This window comes from Myxocyprinus asiaticus, chromosome 35 (genome assembly GCF_019703515.2).
Source record: "Myxocyprinus asiaticus isolate MX2 ecotype Aquarium Trade chromosome 35, UBuf_Myxa_2, whole genome shotgun sequence".
Taxonomy (NCBI): domain Eukaryota; kingdom Metazoa; phylum Chordata; class Actinopteri; order Cypriniformes; family Catostomidae; genus Myxocyprinus; species Myxocyprinus asiaticus.
Genome location: NC_059378.1, coordinates 1,087,363 through 1,109,735, shown reverse-complemented (window position 1 = coordinate 1,109,735; position 22,373 = coordinate 1,087,363). Strand labels below are relative to the sequence as shown.

At 37.4% G+C, this 22,373-nt stretch overlaps 2 protein-coding genes across 3 annotated transcripts in view; one reads left to right on the top strand and one right to left on the bottom strand.

The window, feature by feature from the left end:
* LOC127425923 (uncharacterized) overlaps nucleotides 1-22,373 on the bottom strand; it is a 393,067-nt gene that overhangs the window by 191,704 nt on the left and 178,990 nt on the right. The window lies entirely within an intron of this gene.
* cntnap5l (contactin associated protein family member 5 like) overlaps nucleotides 1-22,373 on the top strand; it is a 115,059-nt gene that overhangs the window by 34,166 nt on the left and 58,520 nt on the right. The window contains exon 3 of one of the 2 annotated variants that reach the window (XM_051672184.1): nucleotides 480-667. In XM_051672184.1, coding sequence (XP_051528144.1) covers nucleotides 480-667 — 188 coding nt within the window. Of the gene's footprint in view, nucleotides 1-479; nucleotides 674-22,373 lie in introns of both variants that reach the window. The other variant, XM_051672183.1, reaches the window with a different exon arrangement.

Below are 22,373 nucleotides of genomic sequence, written 5' to 3'. Positions count from 1 at the left end.
GTTGTATTGTATTGTATTGCACGTTAGTTGCTGGTGGGAAACAATTTCAGTAGCACTGCTGTGCTTTTATTTCCATATTGTTCTGAAACAAGGTGAACGAGAACCAGAAAGCCATCCAATCAGAAAAACGAAGGCATACAAACTTGAAAATATGCTGTGTTATTTCCAAATTTCCTTTTTTTTTTTTTAAACCATTGTAATATTAAACTGCTCTAAGGTCTGGATACTGTCCTCTAGAGATGAAGTAGAGGTTTCTTTTTCAAAAAGAGGGAGGCTGAGCCACAAAACTGCTGCAACTAATTTAATTCATTTTTCTCTGAGCACTACGCTCCAGCCCTGTCGATATGATGAACAAGAGGATGAAATCTTAGTGAGGGCTCAGACTGTGGGGAGAATTACACAGTATTCTGTTTTATTCCTCTGCACCTTTTAAAGCATTGACTCTTCATCTCTCTTTCTTTTTCCATTCATCCTATTAGGTGGTGGCGGATGGTCTCCGAGTAGAGAAGACCACCAACCATGGCTGCAGTTGGACCTACAGGACAGGTTAAAGGTCACAGCCATTGCCACCCAGGGGTGCTGGGGCAGCTCTGACTGGGTGACCCGCTACCAGCTACAGTACAGTGACTCTGGACGAACATGGAGAACATACAGACAAGAGAACGTGGTATGGGTGAGTCCAGAACCAGCTGTTTGCTACTCTTGCCTACATATAAACATGACTTAAATAAACACATGATGAAGGAACCTTTTGCATAAAAAACTAAAAGTGGTGAGTCATTTATAAACTACAATTCAAGTGAAAAATAAAACAGTAGTGACCAAAGCAAACTGAGGGGAAACTGACAGAAAACCTCAGACACACATAAACACTGCAGCAACAGGCTCTGCAATAACACCAAATGGCACCGCGGAGAATGTAGTTAATGTTTTCATTTTATGTTATATATACAGCACACAACAAATAAAAGCAGTTTTAGTACACTCAGTACCAACCCAAGACTCAAGAGTCCCACTTTCAGTGATTCACTCTTGAGAGTGATGAGGTCTTGTTTATGTTTGTTAAACTGGAATAATGTTAAATATTACAGCAGAGAATCCATGAACATATTAAGAAGAAACGAAAGACTACTGGACTGTCAAAGCAAACTGTATTTAGCTGATGCTTTTCATCCAAATCAACTCACCATAAGAGAACTTGTATTATCTATAGGGCAACCTTATGTTAAATTGCCTTGCTTATGGACAGAATTAAATGAATATTTCAGGTTCAATATAAGTTAAGCTCAATCGACAGCATTTTTGGAATAATGTTGATTACCCAAAAATATTTGTTGACTCTTCCCTCTTTTATTAAAATGATAATAATAATAATAAAAAAATCTATGTTACAGTGAGGCACTTACAATGGAAGTAAATGGGACCAATTCTTAAATGTTAAAATACTCACTGTTTAAAAAGTGTAGCCACAAGATGTAACGATTAAAATCACAGTGTTAATTTGTATCAAATTTTACAACTTTGTTGCCATGATGATGCAACACCAATAAACACTATAAGCGATTATCACACTAAAATCATCTAGTACAAAGATTTTATTACACTAGACCAGGGGTCGGCAACCTATGGCATACGTGCCAGCATTGGCACGCAGAGGGGTAATCACTGGCACTCCAGCAATGGCGAGAGAGGAGTAGACTATTTTATTCATATGAAATTCCTCACTTGCATTCCAATCTACATCTTGATGTAATCCTTCCTCATGATCACGCAGCGTGTTTTCATCAGCTGAATGGGAGGCTAAGTAAAAAGTTAAAATGTGATGAGACTGCAGTCCCAACAGACTCGTTCAGCATGTGCAAGCCATTCATGCATCACAAGCCGGCAGCGCTTCACAGCCATTGATCAGGAAAATAAAAAAATGCACTCCATGTCAGAAAGGTTGCCGACCCCTGCACAAGACCCAGGTTACACATATAATGTTTGCATCTTGTGGATATACTTTCAAAGCGGTGTATATTTTAACGTTTATTGACTAGCCTGATTCACTTTCATTGTAAACACCTCACTTTAATTGCTTTTTGTTTTCCTCCCCTTTTCTCCACAATTTGGAATTCCCAATGCGCTCTTAGTCTTCGTGTTGGCGTAGTGACTCGCCTCAATCCGGGTGGCAGAGGATGAATCTCAGTTGCCTCCATGTCTGAGACCGTCAATCCGTGCATCTTATCACGTGACTTGAGCGTGTTACCGCGGAGACGTAGCGCGCGTGGAGGCTTCACGCTATTCTCCGCGGCATCCACACACAACTCACCACGCGCCCCACCGAGAGTGAACCACATTATAGCGACCACGAGGAGGTTACCCCCATGTGACTCTACCCTCCCTAGCAACCGGGCCAGTTTGGTTGCTTAGGAGACCTGGCTGGAGTCATTCAGCACGCCCTGGATTTGAACTCGTGACTCCAGGTGTGACAGTCAGCATCAATACTCGCTGAGATACTGAGACCCCCATTTTTTTTTTAAACTAGGGACGAGTTTGAACATATTTTTGTGGTAATAAACACTATGCTACAAATGCTGTTTGATTAAACTGAAACCATAACAAGGAAAGAAAACGCTTCATTCATAAAACACGAGCATAACACATTGTGTAAATCGTTCGTAAAGCTGTTCTGACGTAAATTCTCAGATTCATGAACTTTTTTGTATTTTTTAAACGTTAGTTGGTACAAATTTTACAAATTCTGCTTATTTTATCAGCAGAATTGCTTGACATGGGATGAAACGTTCACGGAAAGACTCTAAAAAAAATTAATACCCTCTAACGTGACTGGTTGGACAGTTTTTTTTATTTGATATGAGCTCTACAATTTAGGTTTTATAATTAAGCATCGGTAAATCTCGTTCAGTTGATAACGTGCTTTTTTTTTTAAAGAAAAGGAGGAATGAGTCGAAATTAATTTTAGTGGTAATCAATATTATGCCACAAATGCTGTCAATTGAGCTTAACTTGTATTGAACCTGGAATATTCCTTTAATAAGCCGACAACGTGTGTGGTCATGTAAACACAATAAACAGTGCTCCTTTATCGGTGTCAAGGTCATAAATGGCTTATGAATAAACCAGCTGACATGGGTAGATTTTTGCCCTTTATGACGATTTCACGTGCCATGTAAACACATTACCCAGAGTTCTTACCGGCTCGTCCAATGTGTGCACGTGTTGAGCGCATGCCTCTTCACGGTTTGATGTCAAAAGTAGAGAATGACGTGATTATTTCAAATGTCATGTTAACGCGGATTTCTTGCCTTTCAGAGTTTTTAAATAAGCTGATTTTAGATCATGTAAACGTGCTCACTGTTACCATCATGATTTACCCGAGAAGTTTCACAGATGATGCTGGCGATGCACTCAACTGAACCAGAGAAGATTAACGATGGTGAACATCCACCTTTCGGCGTGAAGTGAACATGTTTTAGAGTTGTGGAGTGGTGGTGGCATAGTGGGCTAAAGCACATAACTGGTAATCAGAAGGTTGCCAGTTTGATCCCCACAGCCATCACCATTGTGTCCTTGAGCAAGGCACTTAACTCCAGGTTGCTCCAGAGGGATTGTCCCTGTAAGTCGCTTTGGATAAAAGCGTCAGCCAAATGCATAAATGTAAATGTTTTACACTCATGTCAAACCATTTTTTCTGACTTCTTGAACTGTTTGATTCAAAAAGGAGCGTCATACGACGCAAAACCATGTGATGACTTTAAGTCCTCTCTTTCTTTGAGATGCTATTGTTCTTGCTAAATCAAAATGTTATGATGTGATGTAACGATTACAATATTGTTCTGCATAGATGTTAACAGCATTTACTAGAGAGTCTGGTGACTTCCTTATATGGCGTTTTCATGGGTGTGGATTATGATAATTGTGATTGAACATGCACACGCCCCCTATTTACAAATGTTTGGAATTCACTAACACACGTTTTACTAACAAATCTGAAGATTATGAAGCGCTTGTGAATCCAGCGGAAAGTTTTCAGGAAGGTCTATTTTATGCCCAAATTACTTCGAATTTATTCGTATATTTATGAAGAAAATCTTCCAAGATGTTTATTCAGAGGCCAAAAAAGTGCAAAAGCGTGCAGTGCATGAACCAAATTTCTCAATTTACATCATCATCACTGTCAGATTAAACTGAACCCAGAATATTCCTTTAAGCAGACGTTGATTCATGCTACTAACCAGTTCCTGGGTCTTCCCAACTTGTGACTGAATCTTGTAGCTCAAATCTTGAACCATTTGACGAATAGCGCGGCCCATATTTTGGTGCAAAATATCACAAAGATGTATGTGTGATAATTTCATCTGCAATGAAGCATGAGGCATTATGATAAACTGCATTCCGTAACGTAAGGGAATTTAGTTTGGAATATGTTGATGAATGAATCTCCCTGTCTGAGATCAATAAAACTCAGACTTCAGGTCACTTAAAACCTGTCAGTGTACGTGACAAATACAAATGATGCATTAGGCTGTTAATTAATCCTGAAGTTCATCAGTGGCGTGCTACACAACTGAGCTCTGTCCCAAATCTCTGGTACATTTTGATGAATTGATTTTCAAGTGATTCTTCTGTTTAACAGACTAGACTTAAATGGATTTAAAATGTACCCAAGACTTGCATTACATTCTCTTATTTTGAGTGTATTTCATTAGCCTTCAGACTAAAAGAAGTCAATAGACCCTTTTCAAAGACTGTGATGACACGTTGGTGCCTTATTTAGCCCTATTCGGACAGGACTAGTTTTCCCTGAGGTTAGGGAAATTTGTGTTTCACATACAAATCTGACAGTTCTGTGTTTATCTCACAACCTCTGTAAAAATGCCAGAGCAAATTACCTACTGTTTTTCGGCTAACTCAAATGTCCTCTGAGAAATCTAATCCTGCCCAAATGCAAATGTCTGTGATTGTTATTACTGAATCTTCACAACGCTTCTCATTTATTTTGACCTACACAAACTACCGTAAAGATTGTGTTTATGTGCGCAAATCTTCTGCCTGCTGCACGCCTTTCAATGAAGATGTAGAATAATTGCCATCCGACGAAAAAATAAAAAAAATAAAATCAACAAATCGCGGAAGACTTTTCACTGTAATATCAGCGTTAGGTAAGAAACTCATCTTAATTTCTCCCCTCAATTACGTGATATAAAAAAATATTGATGATATTTTTTATAGGGTTTTTATAATAATTAAAGTAATAAGTTAAACCAATAAATTAAATAATTACTTACAAATATTTTTTAAATATACATTATTTTACATTTAAACAGACAAAGTTTAAAAGATAAGTTATTTAAATTTCCTAAATTAATTAAATGTGGGCATTACAGAAGGTTGAACACATCTAGAAAACAGACACTCCCACCTCTGTAATAAACACAGAGATCTTAGTCCCGTCTGAATTGATGCATGAAATCACAGACGTCGGGTGATGATAATTGTACGTTTAGATAACTAATACCATCCGAATAGGGCTTTAGCGTAAATCAAGTTTTTATATTTTAAATTTTTAAAATTATTTAGCTTAAATTTACAACAGTATGCTTTATGTTATATTACCCTGGAATTAGTTTTTAAAAAATAGCTACCATGCTGCGATGAGGTTTCTAATACAGCTGTTGAGGAAGTGATGGTAAATTTGGAATATTCTCTCTTTTCCTCTCTCTAATCCAACACTCTCTATTTTTTTCCCTCTTGTGGAAAGTCATTGAAATGTAAAAGTGGATTTTTTATTTTGCTGTAAGAGCAAATAGGTAAACAAAAATAATATTTGCTGTCGTCTCCCATTTACCGCTACAAAGGTCTATTAACAATTTAAGCTTTGAAGGTGTTTTTAAAGATTTCCTGTGTCAGTGGCATACCTAAAATTAAAGGCTTATAATTCGACAAAAACACACACACAAAACAAAACAAAAAAACAAGGAGGGTCAAGTGTTTGGTATCATTGTAAAGAAAACTTTTCAAATGTTTTAATTATATAGATTACGATACATTCTGGGACTTAGCCTAAGAAACTGCTAAAAAAATAAATAACAATAATATAACAATTGGCCAAAAATATACTTTTTTTCTTATTTTTCCTATTTGACAGTATATCGTGTATCTCTGGGTGTAAATAAGGTGGCTCTGAAAAACTTTCAGACTTTTGTTTTGTTCCCAATCATGTCAACTGTAACTGAGAAACATTTTGTGTTGATACGAGAAAGCAATCAAAAGTTATAGCATTACAAAAATAATTTATCATAGTGTCCAAAAACTTCTCCAAACAAATAAAACATAATAATTGTACATAAGAACCAATTACACATGCAAACTCAACAATGACTAAAGATTTGTATAGCATGCAGACATGATTTTAGTAATGAGATTTCACAGAATGAGTTTCATTCTGTGTCATTTGAGTCATCATTGAGTCTGTGTCATGTATTTGGCGCCATCTCCTAGTGGTCATATGTAACATTGTGCTTCATGTGGATTATCTAATGATCTATGTATCTGATTATCTTGTGTGTGGGATCTTTTGAAAAATAATCACCTTTAAGTAATTGTATATGATATTTTATGTTCCGTTTATTTTTCGTGAAATTATAAGCGAAAACGTGGCATATAAGCAACACCAACATAATATTACTCGTTATATTTTTGTCTGTGAGTAAAACAAATAGGCTGGTTGTATTCTACTCTTTGAGAGCTTTCAAACAACATATGACACATGGCTATTTGATGAGTTTGATATTTTTACTGATTGCAATAATATGTACAGTGCTATTTTTTTTATTTTTATAAATGAAAACAGAACATTTCTGATTTGTCTGCAAATTTCAAAGCACTTGTTCAGTTTTATTCATAATGTCTGCATGCATTGGAAAGTAGAGCTTCTAAGCTTTCAAATGATAAGTATTTTGTGTTGGTAAAAATTGTAGTTGTTAATATTTTGACGATTATTATTTTTTCCTGTGGGCCCGGCGGTTAAATTCTACAGTAGTTCTACTACAAAATGGGAGTCATTCTTGCATTCTTGTTTATTCCTAGCTGTTTCATGAGGTCTTGTACTTCCTGCCCAACTGCTATTACACAATTTAAATTTGTGTAAAACCACCAGATGTGAGAACTTTTTTCTCTAATGAACTAATAGGAGAAAGCTATTAATTATGACTGAAATCGTAAGCATCCATTTTCAGCCCTGGAATATACTGTTACAGTGCTGGTGACAGTCACTTGTGAATTAATTATCCTGAAGGACTTTTGCTAATTTCCCTATTTATTTCAGATTAGTAATTAATTAGATGGTTATTTGTCCTTTGGGATGACTTAACAATAATTTGACCACAAAGAAAATTAGCAAGGAGCCCTGTAACACACACGATAAATGTTCTTTTAGTTACTTGATACTTACATAATTCATTCAGCCTTCAGTCTGGGTTTCCTAAAACCAATCAGACTCTTTTCACCTTTAAATATCGAGTCCTTCACCCACTGAAATGTTGTGACCATAAGGACACATGCAAAGAGGGGAAACTGGGATTCTCCTTGCTTTTGGGCACGCACTGGAAATTGGCACTTGAATTTTGTTTGTTTACTAATTTAGAGACCATCTCACACAGGTACCAGTCTGTGCCAAGGTAAGTTACCATGCCAGCTGGAGCTGATACCAGTGAGTCAGACAGGCAGAATCAGATGCCATCTGTTTAATGCCAGAGTACATGTACACGCTTCCACACACAGTGCCCATTAGATAAGGGTCTTCTCATCTCTACTGCCCACCAGCTTCTAGCCATTAATCATGGTAAACATGTGAGTCATTGAATCAATTTAAGACCCAAATACCACTTACATCATACTTCTCTGTGGATATATAGTGTAGAGGTAGTTTCAAACTTGTTGATGTTAATACAGACATAATACTGTATATCAGCACTTTTTCTAGATTTACAGTGTATTCAGACCCCTTCATTTTTTTCACATTTTGTTATGTTGCAGCCTTATGCGAAAATGCTTTAAATTATTTTTTTCTACATCAGTCTACACTCCATACCCTTATAATGACAAATCAAATACCAGATTTTTGATAACTTTTCAAATATATTAAAAAAAAAAAATACTGAAAGATCACATAGACCCTGATCTCAGTACTTAGTTGAAGCACCTTTGGCAGCGATTACAGCCTCAAGTCTGATGCAACAAGCTTTGTATACCTGGATTTTGGGATTTTCTGCCATTCTTCTCTGCAGATCCTCTCAAGCTTGAATGGGGACTGTCGGTGGACAGCCATTTTCAGGTCTCTACAGAGGTGTTCGATTGGGTTCAAGTCCGGGCTCTGGCTGGGCCACTCAAGGACAGAGTTGTCCCTAAGCCACTCTTGTATTGTCTTGGCTGTGTGCTTAGGGTCATTGTCCTGTTGGAAGGTGAACCTTCGGTTGAACCTTCTCTTCGAGTCCCGAACGCTCTGGACCAGGTTTTCATTAAGGATATCTCTGTATTTTACTGCGATGAGCTTTCCTTTAACCCTGACCAGTCCCCACTTCTGAAAAACACCCCCACAGCATGATGCTACCACCATCATGCTTCACCGTTGGGATGGTATTGCGCAGGTGATGAGTGGTCCCTGGTTTCCTCCGGACATGTCGCTTGGAATTGAGGCCAAACAGTTCAGTCTTCATCAGACCAGAGAATCTTGTTTCTCACAATATGAGGGTCCTTTAGGTGCTTTTTTATGTGTCTTGCACTGAGAAGAGGCTTCTGTCTGGCCACTCAGCCCAGATCGGTGGAGTGTTGCAGTGATGGTTGTCCTTCTGCAAGTTTCTCCCATCTCCACACATGATCTCTGGAGCTCAACCAAAGTGACCATTGGGTTCTTGGTCATCTCTCTTACCAAGGCCCTTCTCCCCCGATTGCTCAGTTTGGCCGGGTGGCCAGCTCTAGGAAGAGTCCTGGTTGTTCCAAGAATTATGGAGGCCACTGTGCTCTTGGGAACCTTCAATGCAGCCAATTTTTTTTGTAGCCTTCCCCAGATCTGTGCCTCGACACAATCCTGTCTTTGAGCTCTGAAAGCAGTTCCTTTGACCTCATGGCTTGGTTTTTGCTCTGATATGCATTTTCAGCTGTGAGATCTTATATAGACAGGTGTGTGTCTTTCCAAATCATGTCAAATCAATTGAATTTGCCACAGGTAAACTCCAATCAAAGTGTATAAAGATCTCAAAGATGATCCAGAGACGTATGACACACTTTGAAATGCAAACAAAACACCAGTGGTGGTGAAGGAAGAGAAATGGAATGCAATAGTTCTGCAAAGGAAGAATTGTTAAATTAGCCTTTCAGAAGTGCTGCTGAACTTTTCCATTTTCACTAACAGTTTTTTGGAATCATTGAGTTTTTGTGGCACGGTCATCACTCCCTTGTTGCCACCATCTGTGTGAGAGCTTTCTGGCACCTGGAGTAGTGCTGAGGTTTTATTTCTGCTGGCACAAAGCAATTTTATTCTCACCACAGTATGATGGTGGTTTTTTGACAGTTAAATCCTACTATAACTGCTACCCCTTTTTAGGCTTAAGTTATATATCAGAGTAAGGATGGAAAGGCTTAATACTATCTTAGGTATTATTAAAAGATGAATGTTAATCTCCTTTGGTTTACCCAACAATGTACATGAACTAACAGACCCAAAATTTGCAGTGAATTGCATGTATATTATATTCAACAACCCAATCATCACAGTCATTTACATAGCACACAAAAAATAAACAAAGTAGAAATTATGAAATCAAATTACCCAAATAATCCCGAAATAATCAAGAAATGTTCAGTGTTGAGTGATCTGAACCGGAAAAGAGAATGGTAAAAACTTCGCTGAAGATGAAGCCGACAATGTTTGGTAATGGTTGAAATTATGATGTCCATGCAAAAGTCAGCACTTTCAGAAAGCAAAGTTCAATTAGTGGTAATCTAATGTTGACGTAAACAAGCCAAACTTGGTGCAAACTTTGTACTCATGTAAAACGTCCCAAGTGTTCATGTGTCCAGCAACAAACAACAAAGCAGGCAATTCATGGAAGCAAACCTTTTGAACTAATTTCCTCACATGAAAGAAAGCACAGGAATAAAAGGTCCATCTAAATAAAAGACACATACAGTGCATGTAAGAAAAAAACAACATTACTTACTGATTGACCAAAAGGAAACAAATTCCTCAATCATAGGACCTCAGAAAGAAAGTTGGAATAGCACAAGAAAGCCAGTACTTCCTCTATCCAAATGCTTGCCTACTTCAGGTATAATACCTGGCTAAATACTCATCTATGAAGATGGTTAGCACCCCCTAATGGTGTGGAAAAACATAACCTCTAAGTTAACAGAGTTAGAGCTGTTACATTACATTAGCCACCATCATCTTCACCTGCCTCGCCCCGTTCTTTCACCTTCCCTACCCCGTTCCTTGCCATTTCCTTTCATCTTTATCTATAACTGGACTTATGTCTTCCCCACGCATGGGGTGAGTGTGTGCTCGTGTGAAAGAGAGGAAAAGGGTAAGTAATGCATCCATAATTCAAGCAAATAACTAGAGACCAGATTTACATGGCCATTACCTTCTAAGCCTTTATTCTGAGAAAGATGTTTAAATGCTCCACATGGAATATTTCCGTGTTCATAGCAGTCAGCATATTCCGAATAAACTACGATACAGCTCTTCTCTTCTGGAATGAAACTTGTGCCCCGTTTACACTGCATAGTAATTTAACCATCTCAATGAGTTTTTTTACATGCACAATTAGATGCTTAATAAGCAGAAAACATGTGCGGTCATGTAAACGCTCAAACGGTTGTCCTCTATTGGGGTCATAAAGGGTTTAAGAAAAAACGAATCGACACGCAAATATTTTTTGCCCATTACCTTGATTTCACTTTGCATGTAAATTCTTAGTGTTATCTTATTTTCAGGTAAAAAAAAAATAATCTAAAGATTCTTAAAACTAAATAAATTAACTTTAGAAGCAAAATGAAGATATTTTGTCATGTTTTCTTGCTTATAACATGAAAAACAAAACTATTTGCAATGGGCTAAGATTTTTGAATAAAGTCTTTTTTTCTTAGCCCATTGCAAATAGTTTTGTTTTTCATGTATTTGCAAAAAAATTTTTCTTCTTGTTTTGAGTATAAACCCCACTTAATTTGGTTAGATTTCTCTGAAAACAAGACTTAATATTGCATATCACTCTGCTTCAAGTAATATTTTCTTGTTTTAAGGATGTTTAGATATTTTTACCAGAAAATAAGAAAAAAAGTCCTCAGTAAGAAAATTATTTGTGCGTAAGTATTGTGTGCATGCCTATTTATATTTCAAAAGCAAAAGCACAGAATAGCCAGATAATTTTAAAATGTTTGTAAACTAGGCATGTGATAGTATCAGATTTGTCACGATAATTGCTGAAGCTTTTATCATAATATTGAACTACATTACAAAAATGGGTTGAACCATAAACAAACTTTGTTGTTCTCTTAATAACAAATTTAATTACTTTGTCAATACCAAACTAGCCTTTTAAATGAACAGATAACAAAGAACTTTAAAAAGAACCCATAACATACGTAAAAACTACCTTCAACACCATAGATACATAGCCAAATATAACGAAGTTGCCTCCGCGTCTGAGACCGTCAAGCTGCGCTTCTTATCACGTGGCTTGTTGAGCGCGTTACCACAGAGACCTAGTGCGTGTGGAGGTTTCACGCTATTCTCCGTGGCATCCACGCACAACTCACTACGTGCCCTACCGAGAGTGAAAACCACATTACAGTGACCACAAGGAGGTTCTCAACGTGACTCTACCCACCCTAGCAACTGGACCAATTGGTTGCTTTGGAGACCTGCCTGGAGTCACTCAACACGCCCTGGATTCTAAGTTGTGACTCCAGGGGTGATAGTCAGAGTCTTTACTTGCTGAGCTACCCAGGCCCCCAAGTTGATGTTTTAATATTAAATGGTCACAATGCCACGGGGCCACTGATCATTACAGATCATACAGATCAGTACAGACCTACAACTTATCTTTTTGAGGCTAATGTTAATGTAAGGCTAGACTCATTTTATTGGGCCAGCTACTAGGCATGTTTTTTTTCTGGATAGCAAGCCAGTATGCTAATACATAGCTAGACGCCAATTACAAATGTAATAACTGCAAGTTCACTTGCACTGTATGCAACGTACGATTGCGTGGCGTTCCAACATGAACTTAATATTGAAATCATCACTGAGCCACATTGGCATTATTAATTACAGGATGTAGTATTAGCTGATTACAACTGTATTTTAGTTGTTACTACAAGATGCAAACGTGTAGCTATTATCTGCAAATGGCAACATCAGTTCACTTTCTTTGTCGTCTTAGTTGTCACTTAGCTAAGATGTCTCTTAGAGTGTTGTCTCTCAGTTTTCAAAAATGAGCAGAACTGTCACAACTTACCTGTCCTGCAGATGAGCAAACATGTTGGAGGTGTTCCTGTGTTTCATTCCCACTTTTCTGCCACGTTACACACAAAGGGAAACCATCTTCAACCAACAATCCTTCTGCATTTTTATGGAACCCAAAATACTTCCACACTTCCGACTTTACCCTATTAGAAGGCGAATAAAGGGTCGGCTGCGTTTCTCCTTGAGCCATGCTTCTCGTCCATGTTGGTTTTGTTTACATCAGTGTGCATACGTGTCATTTGTGCCTCATACATGCAGTGTTGTGAATCTTGATTCATTGATGGTGAAAAAAACTACTGTGCGATCAGAAAAATTGAAACAATTTGGCTAAAAGGTTATCTACAATTATTTACGGTATTTTGCAATGCACACAATAACAATATCATGCATGTTAATTACAGTGATATATCGTATTACCGAATACAGTCACATTCCTAATGTAAACACAGCAATCATTAATGATTGACAGTAATCAGCATATGTAAATACGCTTATTGAATCTCATTAATGTTCTTAACAAGAACAAACTCAAAAAATTCAGATTACGGGTAGGCTATATGAAAATCTTATATCACAATAATGACAAACCAGCCCATCTGGCACCAACAATCATTCATGCAGATACGGGTCAGGAGCTTCAGATAATATTCACATCAACCATTAGAATGGGGAAAAAATGTGATCTCAGTGATTTGGACCGTGGCATGATTGTTGGTGCCAAACGGGCTGGTTTGAGTATTTCTGGGATTTTCACACACAACAGTCTCTAGAATTTACTCAGAATGGTGCCAAAAACAAAAAACATACAGTGAGCGGCAGTTCTGTGGACGGAAACGTCTTGTTGATGAGAGAGGTCAACAGAGAATGGCCAGACTGGTTCGAACGGACAAAGTCTACAGTAACTCAGATAACCACACTGTACAATTGTGATGAGGAGAATATAATCTCAGAATGCTGTTCTGAGATGCGGGTTGGCGCTGTTGTGGCAGCATGAGGGGGATCTACACAATATTAGGCAGGTGGTTTTAATGTTGTGACTGATTGGTGTATATCATGATATTATAAATTTTTGCTGGAAAATCTGTAAAAAATTGGTTTATGTATTAAATAATCATATTGTAATGTCTATTTCTGGATAATCCAGCCTTTGAATTAAATACTTTATGAATGAAAACTACTTATTTTATTATTTTCTCTTTGTTTGGAACTTGACAAGCATAGTCAAAGAAAAAACAAACACTTAACTTGGTTTTAAATAAATCTTACCATAATGCTGAATTTCACATTATGCCACATTTCAGCCAATGTTGTTGCCCATTATTATTATTATTTAGAGACTTCAAGAGGCTAAAAATCTTCTCAAATAAATGCAATAAAGAAAATAATACAGAAGTAAAAAAAATATTCAACGAAAATAAACATTTATAGGCTCTGAATGATTGAAGTCCTCTCTATAGGGAATATATGAATATCTATGGGCAAACATGGCCGGTTTGTTTTCTAATATATGTATAATATCATTCGAACAGAATTTTAGTAATGGTGATGTTTAGTTTAAAAATCCTTTATTTTTGCGCATGCCACAGAGTTAGAATGTTGGACTCTCTAGCCATTTGAGATGTTTGACTTCCTCCATAACCGTGGTCAGTGTGCATGTTCTTAATGACGGAACGAGAGAAACTGTGCACAAGGGCGTGCATACATGTGTGCTTTCTAGCACACTGCCGTTACCCTTGCCACTGCTGTAGTGTCAGTGTAATGAGGCATGACATGGAGCACTATGACAATAAAGGGAAACCACACATCCTCTCTCTGTCTCTCTCTCCATATCATTATTCAGTATCCTCTCTCCTGTGCCCGCTTGTCTTTAAGTGAGCTGAGCAACGACATGCACTCAACATGAAGCAACAACTGAGATATTACACTCCAGATTTTTCCTGCTCTAATGGTCATGTTCGGGCAGGAGAGACTGAAGTGACTGCACTATTTGATGGTCATATCCTGTGCACAGCGACAGCCAGCTAAAGTAAACACTGCTCTCCTGATGCACAGTATGTTTGGGCATGCAAGATAAATTGTTTCAGTCTGCCACAGAGGAAATACCTGATAGGTTCCAGTCCAGTATTGTTGAACACAATTTACTGCCTTATTGTCCCAGTGCATACAGACCGGGTTTGGTTGTTTTCCTGGCAAGGTAACGCTACATATGTTTGCAGGCTGATATGAACTGCTTCACATAGAACTGCAACTTTTAATGCTATTAAACGCGTGGATGTACGCAGCTAAATGAGTGAGTCAATGATGCCATACAGTTTCTGTTGGTGGTGGCAATATTTTCAAATGTACATTTCTGGTGGCTTACATAGTTTTTTTTTTTTTAGTCTGTATTCCTTGCTTTCCTCTCTAGCTTTTCTTAGCCTGTTCTCATATCTCATACTTGTTTGAAAATTCTGCTGAACCAAAATTTGCATGAAAAGGCACAAAACTGTTGATTGAGGCACAATCAATGAAAAGCACGTGGCAAATGTGCCACATACAATGTATCATTTTATTGTAAACAATGTCTTTTAAAGCTACACCAAAAATACAGCATATATGACTACTGTTGTCACGATACCAATATTTCAGTAGTCGGGACCGATACCAGTGAAATTTCACGACTCTCGATACCACAGCAAAATATGCTAATATGGTAATATATTATTGAACTCACTCAGCCTATTTAAAGTTAAATTAAAATGTAAATAATAAATTAAAAGAAATGCATTGCTTAAGTGTTTAAGTAGGGCCTTACTGAAAACAGTTTTTCCCAAATCCTTTTTTCCTCATATATATATATATATATATACACACACACACACATATATACACACACACACACACACACATATATACAGTAGTGGCCAAAAGTATTGGCACCCTTGGTAAATATGAGCAAAGAAGGCTGTGAAAAAAAAAAAATCTGCATTGTTTATCCTTTTTATCTTTCATTCAAAAAATTCACAAAAATCTAACTTTTAATTAAAATAAAACAAACTCAAAGAGAGGAAATATCTCATTATTAAATAAATATTTTTCTCCAAAACACATTGGCCACAATTATTGGCACCCCTAGAAATTCTTATGAGTAAAATATATCTGAAGTATATTTCCATTCATATTTTAAATTTTTTAGTGCACTTGGGTGACTAGGAACATGAAATTGTTCAGCCATGACTTCCTGTTTCACAGGAGTATAAATATGATGTAACACACAGGCCAAATTCCCTTAATCAATCACAGCGGGTTAGGCTAAAGAATATAGTTCTGATGTGCGGCAAAAGGTTGTTGAGCTTCACAAAATGTGAAGTGGCTATAAGAAAATAGCCAAAGCATTGAAAATGCCCATTTCCACCATCAGGGCAATAATTAACAAGTTCCAATCAACTGGAGATCTTAAGAATCGGCCTGGAAGAGGACGTGTGACTATATTGTCTCCACGCACAGAGTGGAGGATGGTTCGAGTGGCCAAAGAATCTCCAAGGATCACAGCTGGAGAACTGCAGAAATTAGTTGTGTCTTGGGGTCAGAAAGTTTTCAAAACTACAATCAGACGTCACCTACATCACCACAAGTTATTTGAGATGGTTTCAAGAAAAAAAGCCTCTGCTCTCATCCAACAACAAACTCAAGCATCTTTAGTTTGCCAGACACTACTGGAACTTCAAATGGGACCGGATTCCCCTATGGTCAGATGAAACAGAAAAAGAGCTTTTTGGCAGCAAACACCAGAGATGAAGTACCCAATGCCCACGGTTAAAAATGTTGCTGCATCTTTAATGTTGTGGGGCTGTTTTTCTGCCAGAGGTCCTGGACATCTTGTGTGGATACATGGCATCATGGACTCTATCATATACCAACAGATTAAAAAAAAAATCTAAACCTGAGTGCCTCTGTCAGAAAGTTTACAATGGGCCCTGGTTGAAACTTCCAGCAGGACAATGATCCAAAACCAACATCAAAATCACACAAAAATGGTTTACTGACCACAAAATCAAGGTTCTGCCATGGCCATCCCAGTCCCCTGACCTGAACCCCATAGAAAACCTGTGGGGTGAACTGAAGAGGAGAGTCCACCGGTATGGACCTCTGAATTTGAAGGATCTGGAGAGATTCTGTATGGAGGAATTATCTCAGATCTGTTGCCAGGTGTTCTCCAACCTCATTAGACATTTTAGGAGAAGACTCAGAGCTGTTATCTTGGCAAAGGGAGGTTGCATAAATTATTGAATAAAAGGTGCCGATAATAATGGCCAATGCGTTTGAGAAAAATATTTATTTAATAATGAAATATTTCCCCTATTTCAATTGTTTTACTTCAATTAAAGGTTAGATTTTTGTGAATTTTTTTTATGAAAGATCAAAAGGATAAACAATGGAGAATTTTTTTTCACAGCCTTCTTTGCTCATATTTACCAAGGGTGCCAATATTTTTGGCCACAACTCACACTCTCTCTCTCTCTCTCTCGCTCTCTCTCTCTCTTCAGAATTTCCTGTTTAAATGTTTAATTTAATTTTCAAAGTGGTGTCTAATAAAATTAATTCTTAAAACTTTTAACAAGTGAAAATAGAATAGTTACTTTTCATTTAAAAAAAACTTTTATAGTTAAATTTCATGTAAACAATACATTTAAAGAAATGCATGTTTCCTTCAAGTTTTTCCCAATTAAACATGCATTGCTTAAGTGTTTTTAAGTAGGGCCCTACAACAATTACTTTAAATTTGTTAACAATTTGTTAACTTTTATTCAGTGCAACAGCACTCTTGTAATATATTTATTATTAATAATATTACTATAGCAGTGAATATTACATTTTATGATACAGTTGTAATATATTTCTGCTGCAATTTCTTCATTTTATTTTGATGTGAGCTATGATTTTGAGGTGTAGTTTGATGGAAGTTTCACTTCTCTGGACAAACAGTTCACTACATGGTCCAGTGTGATCGTTAAAGCGCAAATGTTGTGACTTCATTAAATAAATATATAGTCTACATGTGCTGCGGCTACACAGTGAATTAATGCTATGCTTTGTTCTCTCATACGATGTCTGTGGAGTCATGAGCGATCGGCTTTATACATTCATTTAAAGCACGCAGCTCATGCAGACTAAGATTGCAGCATTTTCACGGTTTAATAATCACACTTGGACTCATCACGATTTTAACGATTACTTGTGCATTTCAGTGTGCATGGAGTAACAGAGCACATGCTCAAATAAGCATGTGAGCATATAAAGCAGTCGTGTGTCAGTCAGACAGCTCACTGGGACCGAATTAAGTCAGTGCTCGGTACTACCGGTACTGCACAAACACTGGTATTGTGGCATCTTTTTTATTTCAGTGCCGAATTGGTACTAATATATGACTATATCAGAGCAGGTTGGCTAGGTAGTTACTTTTCAGTTTGCAAACGGTTATCTGATTGTTATCTACAGAGGGAGAACAAAAGAAGAGGAAGAAGACAAATGAAGATTCATGTTCCCAGACAACAACTTTAGAATGCAAAGTATATGGATATTACTGAAGAAATATCAGAAAAGTGATGCCCACCTAAAAATGTTGGTACTTCTCTAAAACTTGCAAGAACACACAGTGTTGCATCCATCATATTCTCTGGTCTTTGAACATTTGCAATTCGATGAAAAAGTGGTGTCTTCCTTTATTGAAAGGTATTTTATACTGAAAATATGGAATCTTGTGTATGAATAGTAAGTGGTTTGTAAGTACAGGTAGTTCCTCGATGTTCCTTGTGCGGCTGTGAGTGACATTACTGATGAAAGCGTTTTCACCGTATAGTGGGTATACTGATCATAGGCATCTATATGAGAGGCAGATGGAGAGAGTTTAGTTTGGATCAGCTACTCTGAGGTATCATTTATAATGGATTGGCTGCTCAGTGAGGTATAGCAGTAGAGTTTTTGCACTGGATTGGCTGTTGATGGAGGAAAACAGGCAGATGGTGTTTATATTAAAGGAATATTCCGGGTTCAATACAAGTTAAGGTTAATTGACAGCATTTGTGGCATGATTTTGATTACAACAAAAATGAAGTACCTCCTTTACTTTAACCCTCCTGTTATGTTTGGGCCATTTTTTACCTGTTTAAGAGTTAAACACAGTGAAAAACTAATTTTAAGTTTGGTCAAGATGCCTTTGGGTTCTACTCAACATTGACTAAATAAACATGTTAAAAGAAGTTTTTTAGGATTTTATAATGCTTGTTTTCAATGTGTTTTTTTGAGTGAAGTGTGTCACAAGATATCTCTATTTGTTGTACAGTAATATATGGTATTTTTTGTAATGTTGCCAAATACAAACCATGATTCTGTTTTTCTTTCAGAATAATACAGTTTGTCAGTAATCTAAGTATCATCTTATATTAAGTACTGTAAATCCTTAGAGTAAAGCTAAGGATTTACTATCTATTGCAGGGGTCTTCAACCATTTCAGGCCAAGGACCCCTTGGCGGGTAGAGAGATGGAGCCGGGACCCCCGTTACATATTTTATCAAATTGTGTGTTGCATTTTATGCCTATAAAAACATGGATGGTAGGCTACTGAATTATTTGCATAATGTTTACATTGCAAAGCCATTGAACTAATCATTAAATGCTGCCCTTCCGAAAAGACCAGCTAAAACCAGCCTAAACTTGTTGGCTGGTTTTAGCTGGTCGCCCAGCCTGGTCATAGCTGGTCAGGCTGGTTTTAAAGGGGTTTTGAACACTTTTTTAGCTAGTCAGGCTGGTCTTAGTTGGTCAGGGTGGCCTTGGCTGGTCAGGCTGGTGTTGGCTGGTCAGGGTGGTCTTGGCTGGTCTCCCAGCCTGACCAGCTAAAAAGTGTTCAAACCACCTCTGAAACCAGCTAACTGACCAGCCTGGCTAGGCTTAAGCTGCTTTTAGCTGATCTTTTCAGTATTGACATACAGCATGGTCTGCAACATTTTTGACATGAAGTGACATTTTTAAATTCCTCTGTAAATCCCTGTGCCAAACCTCCTCCAAAAATAAAAAAGACAGACAGACAAACAAACAGACAGACAGAAAAACAGACAGACCCTGTCCATGCAGAATAAAACAACTATTATAAAGTTACTAAAATGGAGTCTTCATCTCATGTGAGTGATCGATTTTATACATACATTTTAAAATTACTGTTCATTTCATTGAGTAAACAAATTGGAAAGAGGAAAACAATGACAGAGTGCACCTTTAATTATGTTGATTTGAGAGTCACCGTCTTGTGTGTGTTGAACGTTAAGGACTGTGTATGCCAGCTTGATAATCTCAGCGGTAACTATTTATTTACACCAGGCAATTATGCTATTGTTCTGAAAGCAAAAAGTAGCTAATTATAAATAACAAATAAACTGTAGGCTGTCATCTGCTAAACCGCACAGCACGACCAACGCAAAGCAGTGACCCTCCACTGCAGCGCTGCTAAACCTGATGTGTGTCACGCATTGAGCAGCTCATGATGAGCGGTGGTTGTGTGAAGGGTTTGTCCGGGCTGTGCGCTTCTGCTGACTAGCGCAGTTTAGTCACACTTTAAGATTAGGCATGCAGCTGCGAAGGACTTCAGCATGTCAATAATTCATACTCCTCTCTCTCGCTGTTGCTCATGTGCGAGTGAGTGATTATTACAAATGCCACCAATGGTGGATCAAACAAAAATAATTTGCAGATCCCCTGCAGTACAACCACGGACCCCCTGTTGAAGACCCTTGGTCTATTGTCCACATGTAGTCCCACAACTCAGAAATAGGTGGCACTCTTTCCAGTTTAAATGCTACTATATAAGCCTGTGTTTAGTGTAAAATCATGTAGGTCAGCCTATGCCAATTTTCATGTTCATAATTAATGAGTGTGCTGTCAATATACTGCAAATCTATTGTACTCAATACGGGTCATTTATGACCAGAAAATCACAGTTGTCAATGGGGTCAATCTGTGGAAAGTTACATCCAATTTACAACTTTGTTGCCATGACGACGTAACACCACAAACCATAAAATGACTGTGAAAAAGACGATTTAAACAACTTAACAGCTCAAATAATACACAAGTTTTCACAGAATAATTAATGTAAATGCTTTTATTTAATGATAAGCTTCACATTTCTGCCTTTAAACCCTTTCAAAAATGTGCCCCATTGACTTCCATTGTAAGTGTCTCACTGGAACACAGATTTGTGCTTTAAGGAAAAGGAGAGATGAGTCGAAATTGTTTTTTGTGGAACTTTATGATGCTGTCGATTGAGCTTAACTTGAATTTAACCCGGAATATTCCTTAAAGTCAGCTGCTCAGAAAGGAGCTGCAACGGAGCTGTTAGAAAAGTATGGACACAGAATAACACAGTTTGCTGGCCCACCAGCTAGAACAGCACCAAACCAGTATACAGTAAGTCCGCCTGGACCAGCATGAATTTTCAAAGTTGGTCTTCTCAGCAGAGTGGTCACATGTACAGTACATGCAAGTTCAGGTTCACACACACACAAAGACTAACTTGAGCCGGAGACTCGTGTGCTTTTTTCAAGTTTGTCTTATTTATTATTTAGGCTAGATTTGTAGGCTAATTATAAAAGGTGGTGGAGAAAGGTAGAACAGTGTGGCAACAGAGGAGCCACTTATCCCCTGCTAAATTATTATGTTGATTTATGACCAACTGGGTTTGGGGTTGTGTATTATTTAGAAATACATCAAATGAAAGTGGCTCGTTCATTCACTATAATAAGAAAAGGTATGTGCTAAACTTGAGACCTTGAAGTCATTTTATGAAATGCACAAAACCAAAACCTGCAATTCTGAAAATGTCAAATGATAGAAAATTACCATGGAGATTTGGTACAATCTACATTTATACTCTATGATCTCTATAATTTAACACTCTTTAAATTCTCACTACAGATTTGATTTGGAGGTGATGTTGCTAGAGTCATAAGACCTTTGATTTGTGCTGAATTTGGGCGGTGATGGCAGGGTACATTTTAGAGAAGACCATTGCGCTCTCTGCAGAGTTATTGTTTGGATTACTGCAGTGCCTCCCACTGACTCTAGTTGTCTCTCGTTTAGTTTGGGCTTATTGCAACATCTGTGAAATCGATTGCCTCTGCCTCTTTCTATCGCACTGCTGATCAGTGTTTGCCTGATCCACCAGGTGTAAAGCCTTAACCGACGAACACAGACTCACACAAACCCACATACCGTATATATACACACAAAATCAATATATTTCATTTCAGATCTCTCTCTGCCGAGACTCTTATCTGTTCCCCTGTGTTTAGAAATGTAAAAGCAGATTAACCTAGACAACTTCTTCAGCTCTGACTAAAACAATACCACTGCAAAATAATTTGCCAAAATATGAAATTTCCATAACTTGTACCACAAAGATCAGCACTCTATTTCACATAAAAACCAATACTTGACATCCAGAATATGAGGAGCAATTTAAACGGAAAAAATGCCAGAGTAAAGTTTAAAACTCCTGAAGAACTCAGTGAAGAAAGAAGTTCAGTGGTTTGGAATCAAGGATAATAATTTTAATGAAATATCTGTAATCACTAAATGCATTCTGTAAGTAGGATCCATGGTGTTGACCCCCCCAAAATAAATAAATAAAAAAAGACTCCAGTTATTCATAAATAATATTGTATATGTTTACAATCTTATGATGATTAGATTTTAAAAAAATACACATTTACTGTATGTACTGTATATATTTTTGTAAACATGTAATTCTGGTTCTCTTCACTCCATCTCCCTCCGTAAAGTCTAATTTTATTCAGCAAGTACTAGAAGAAAT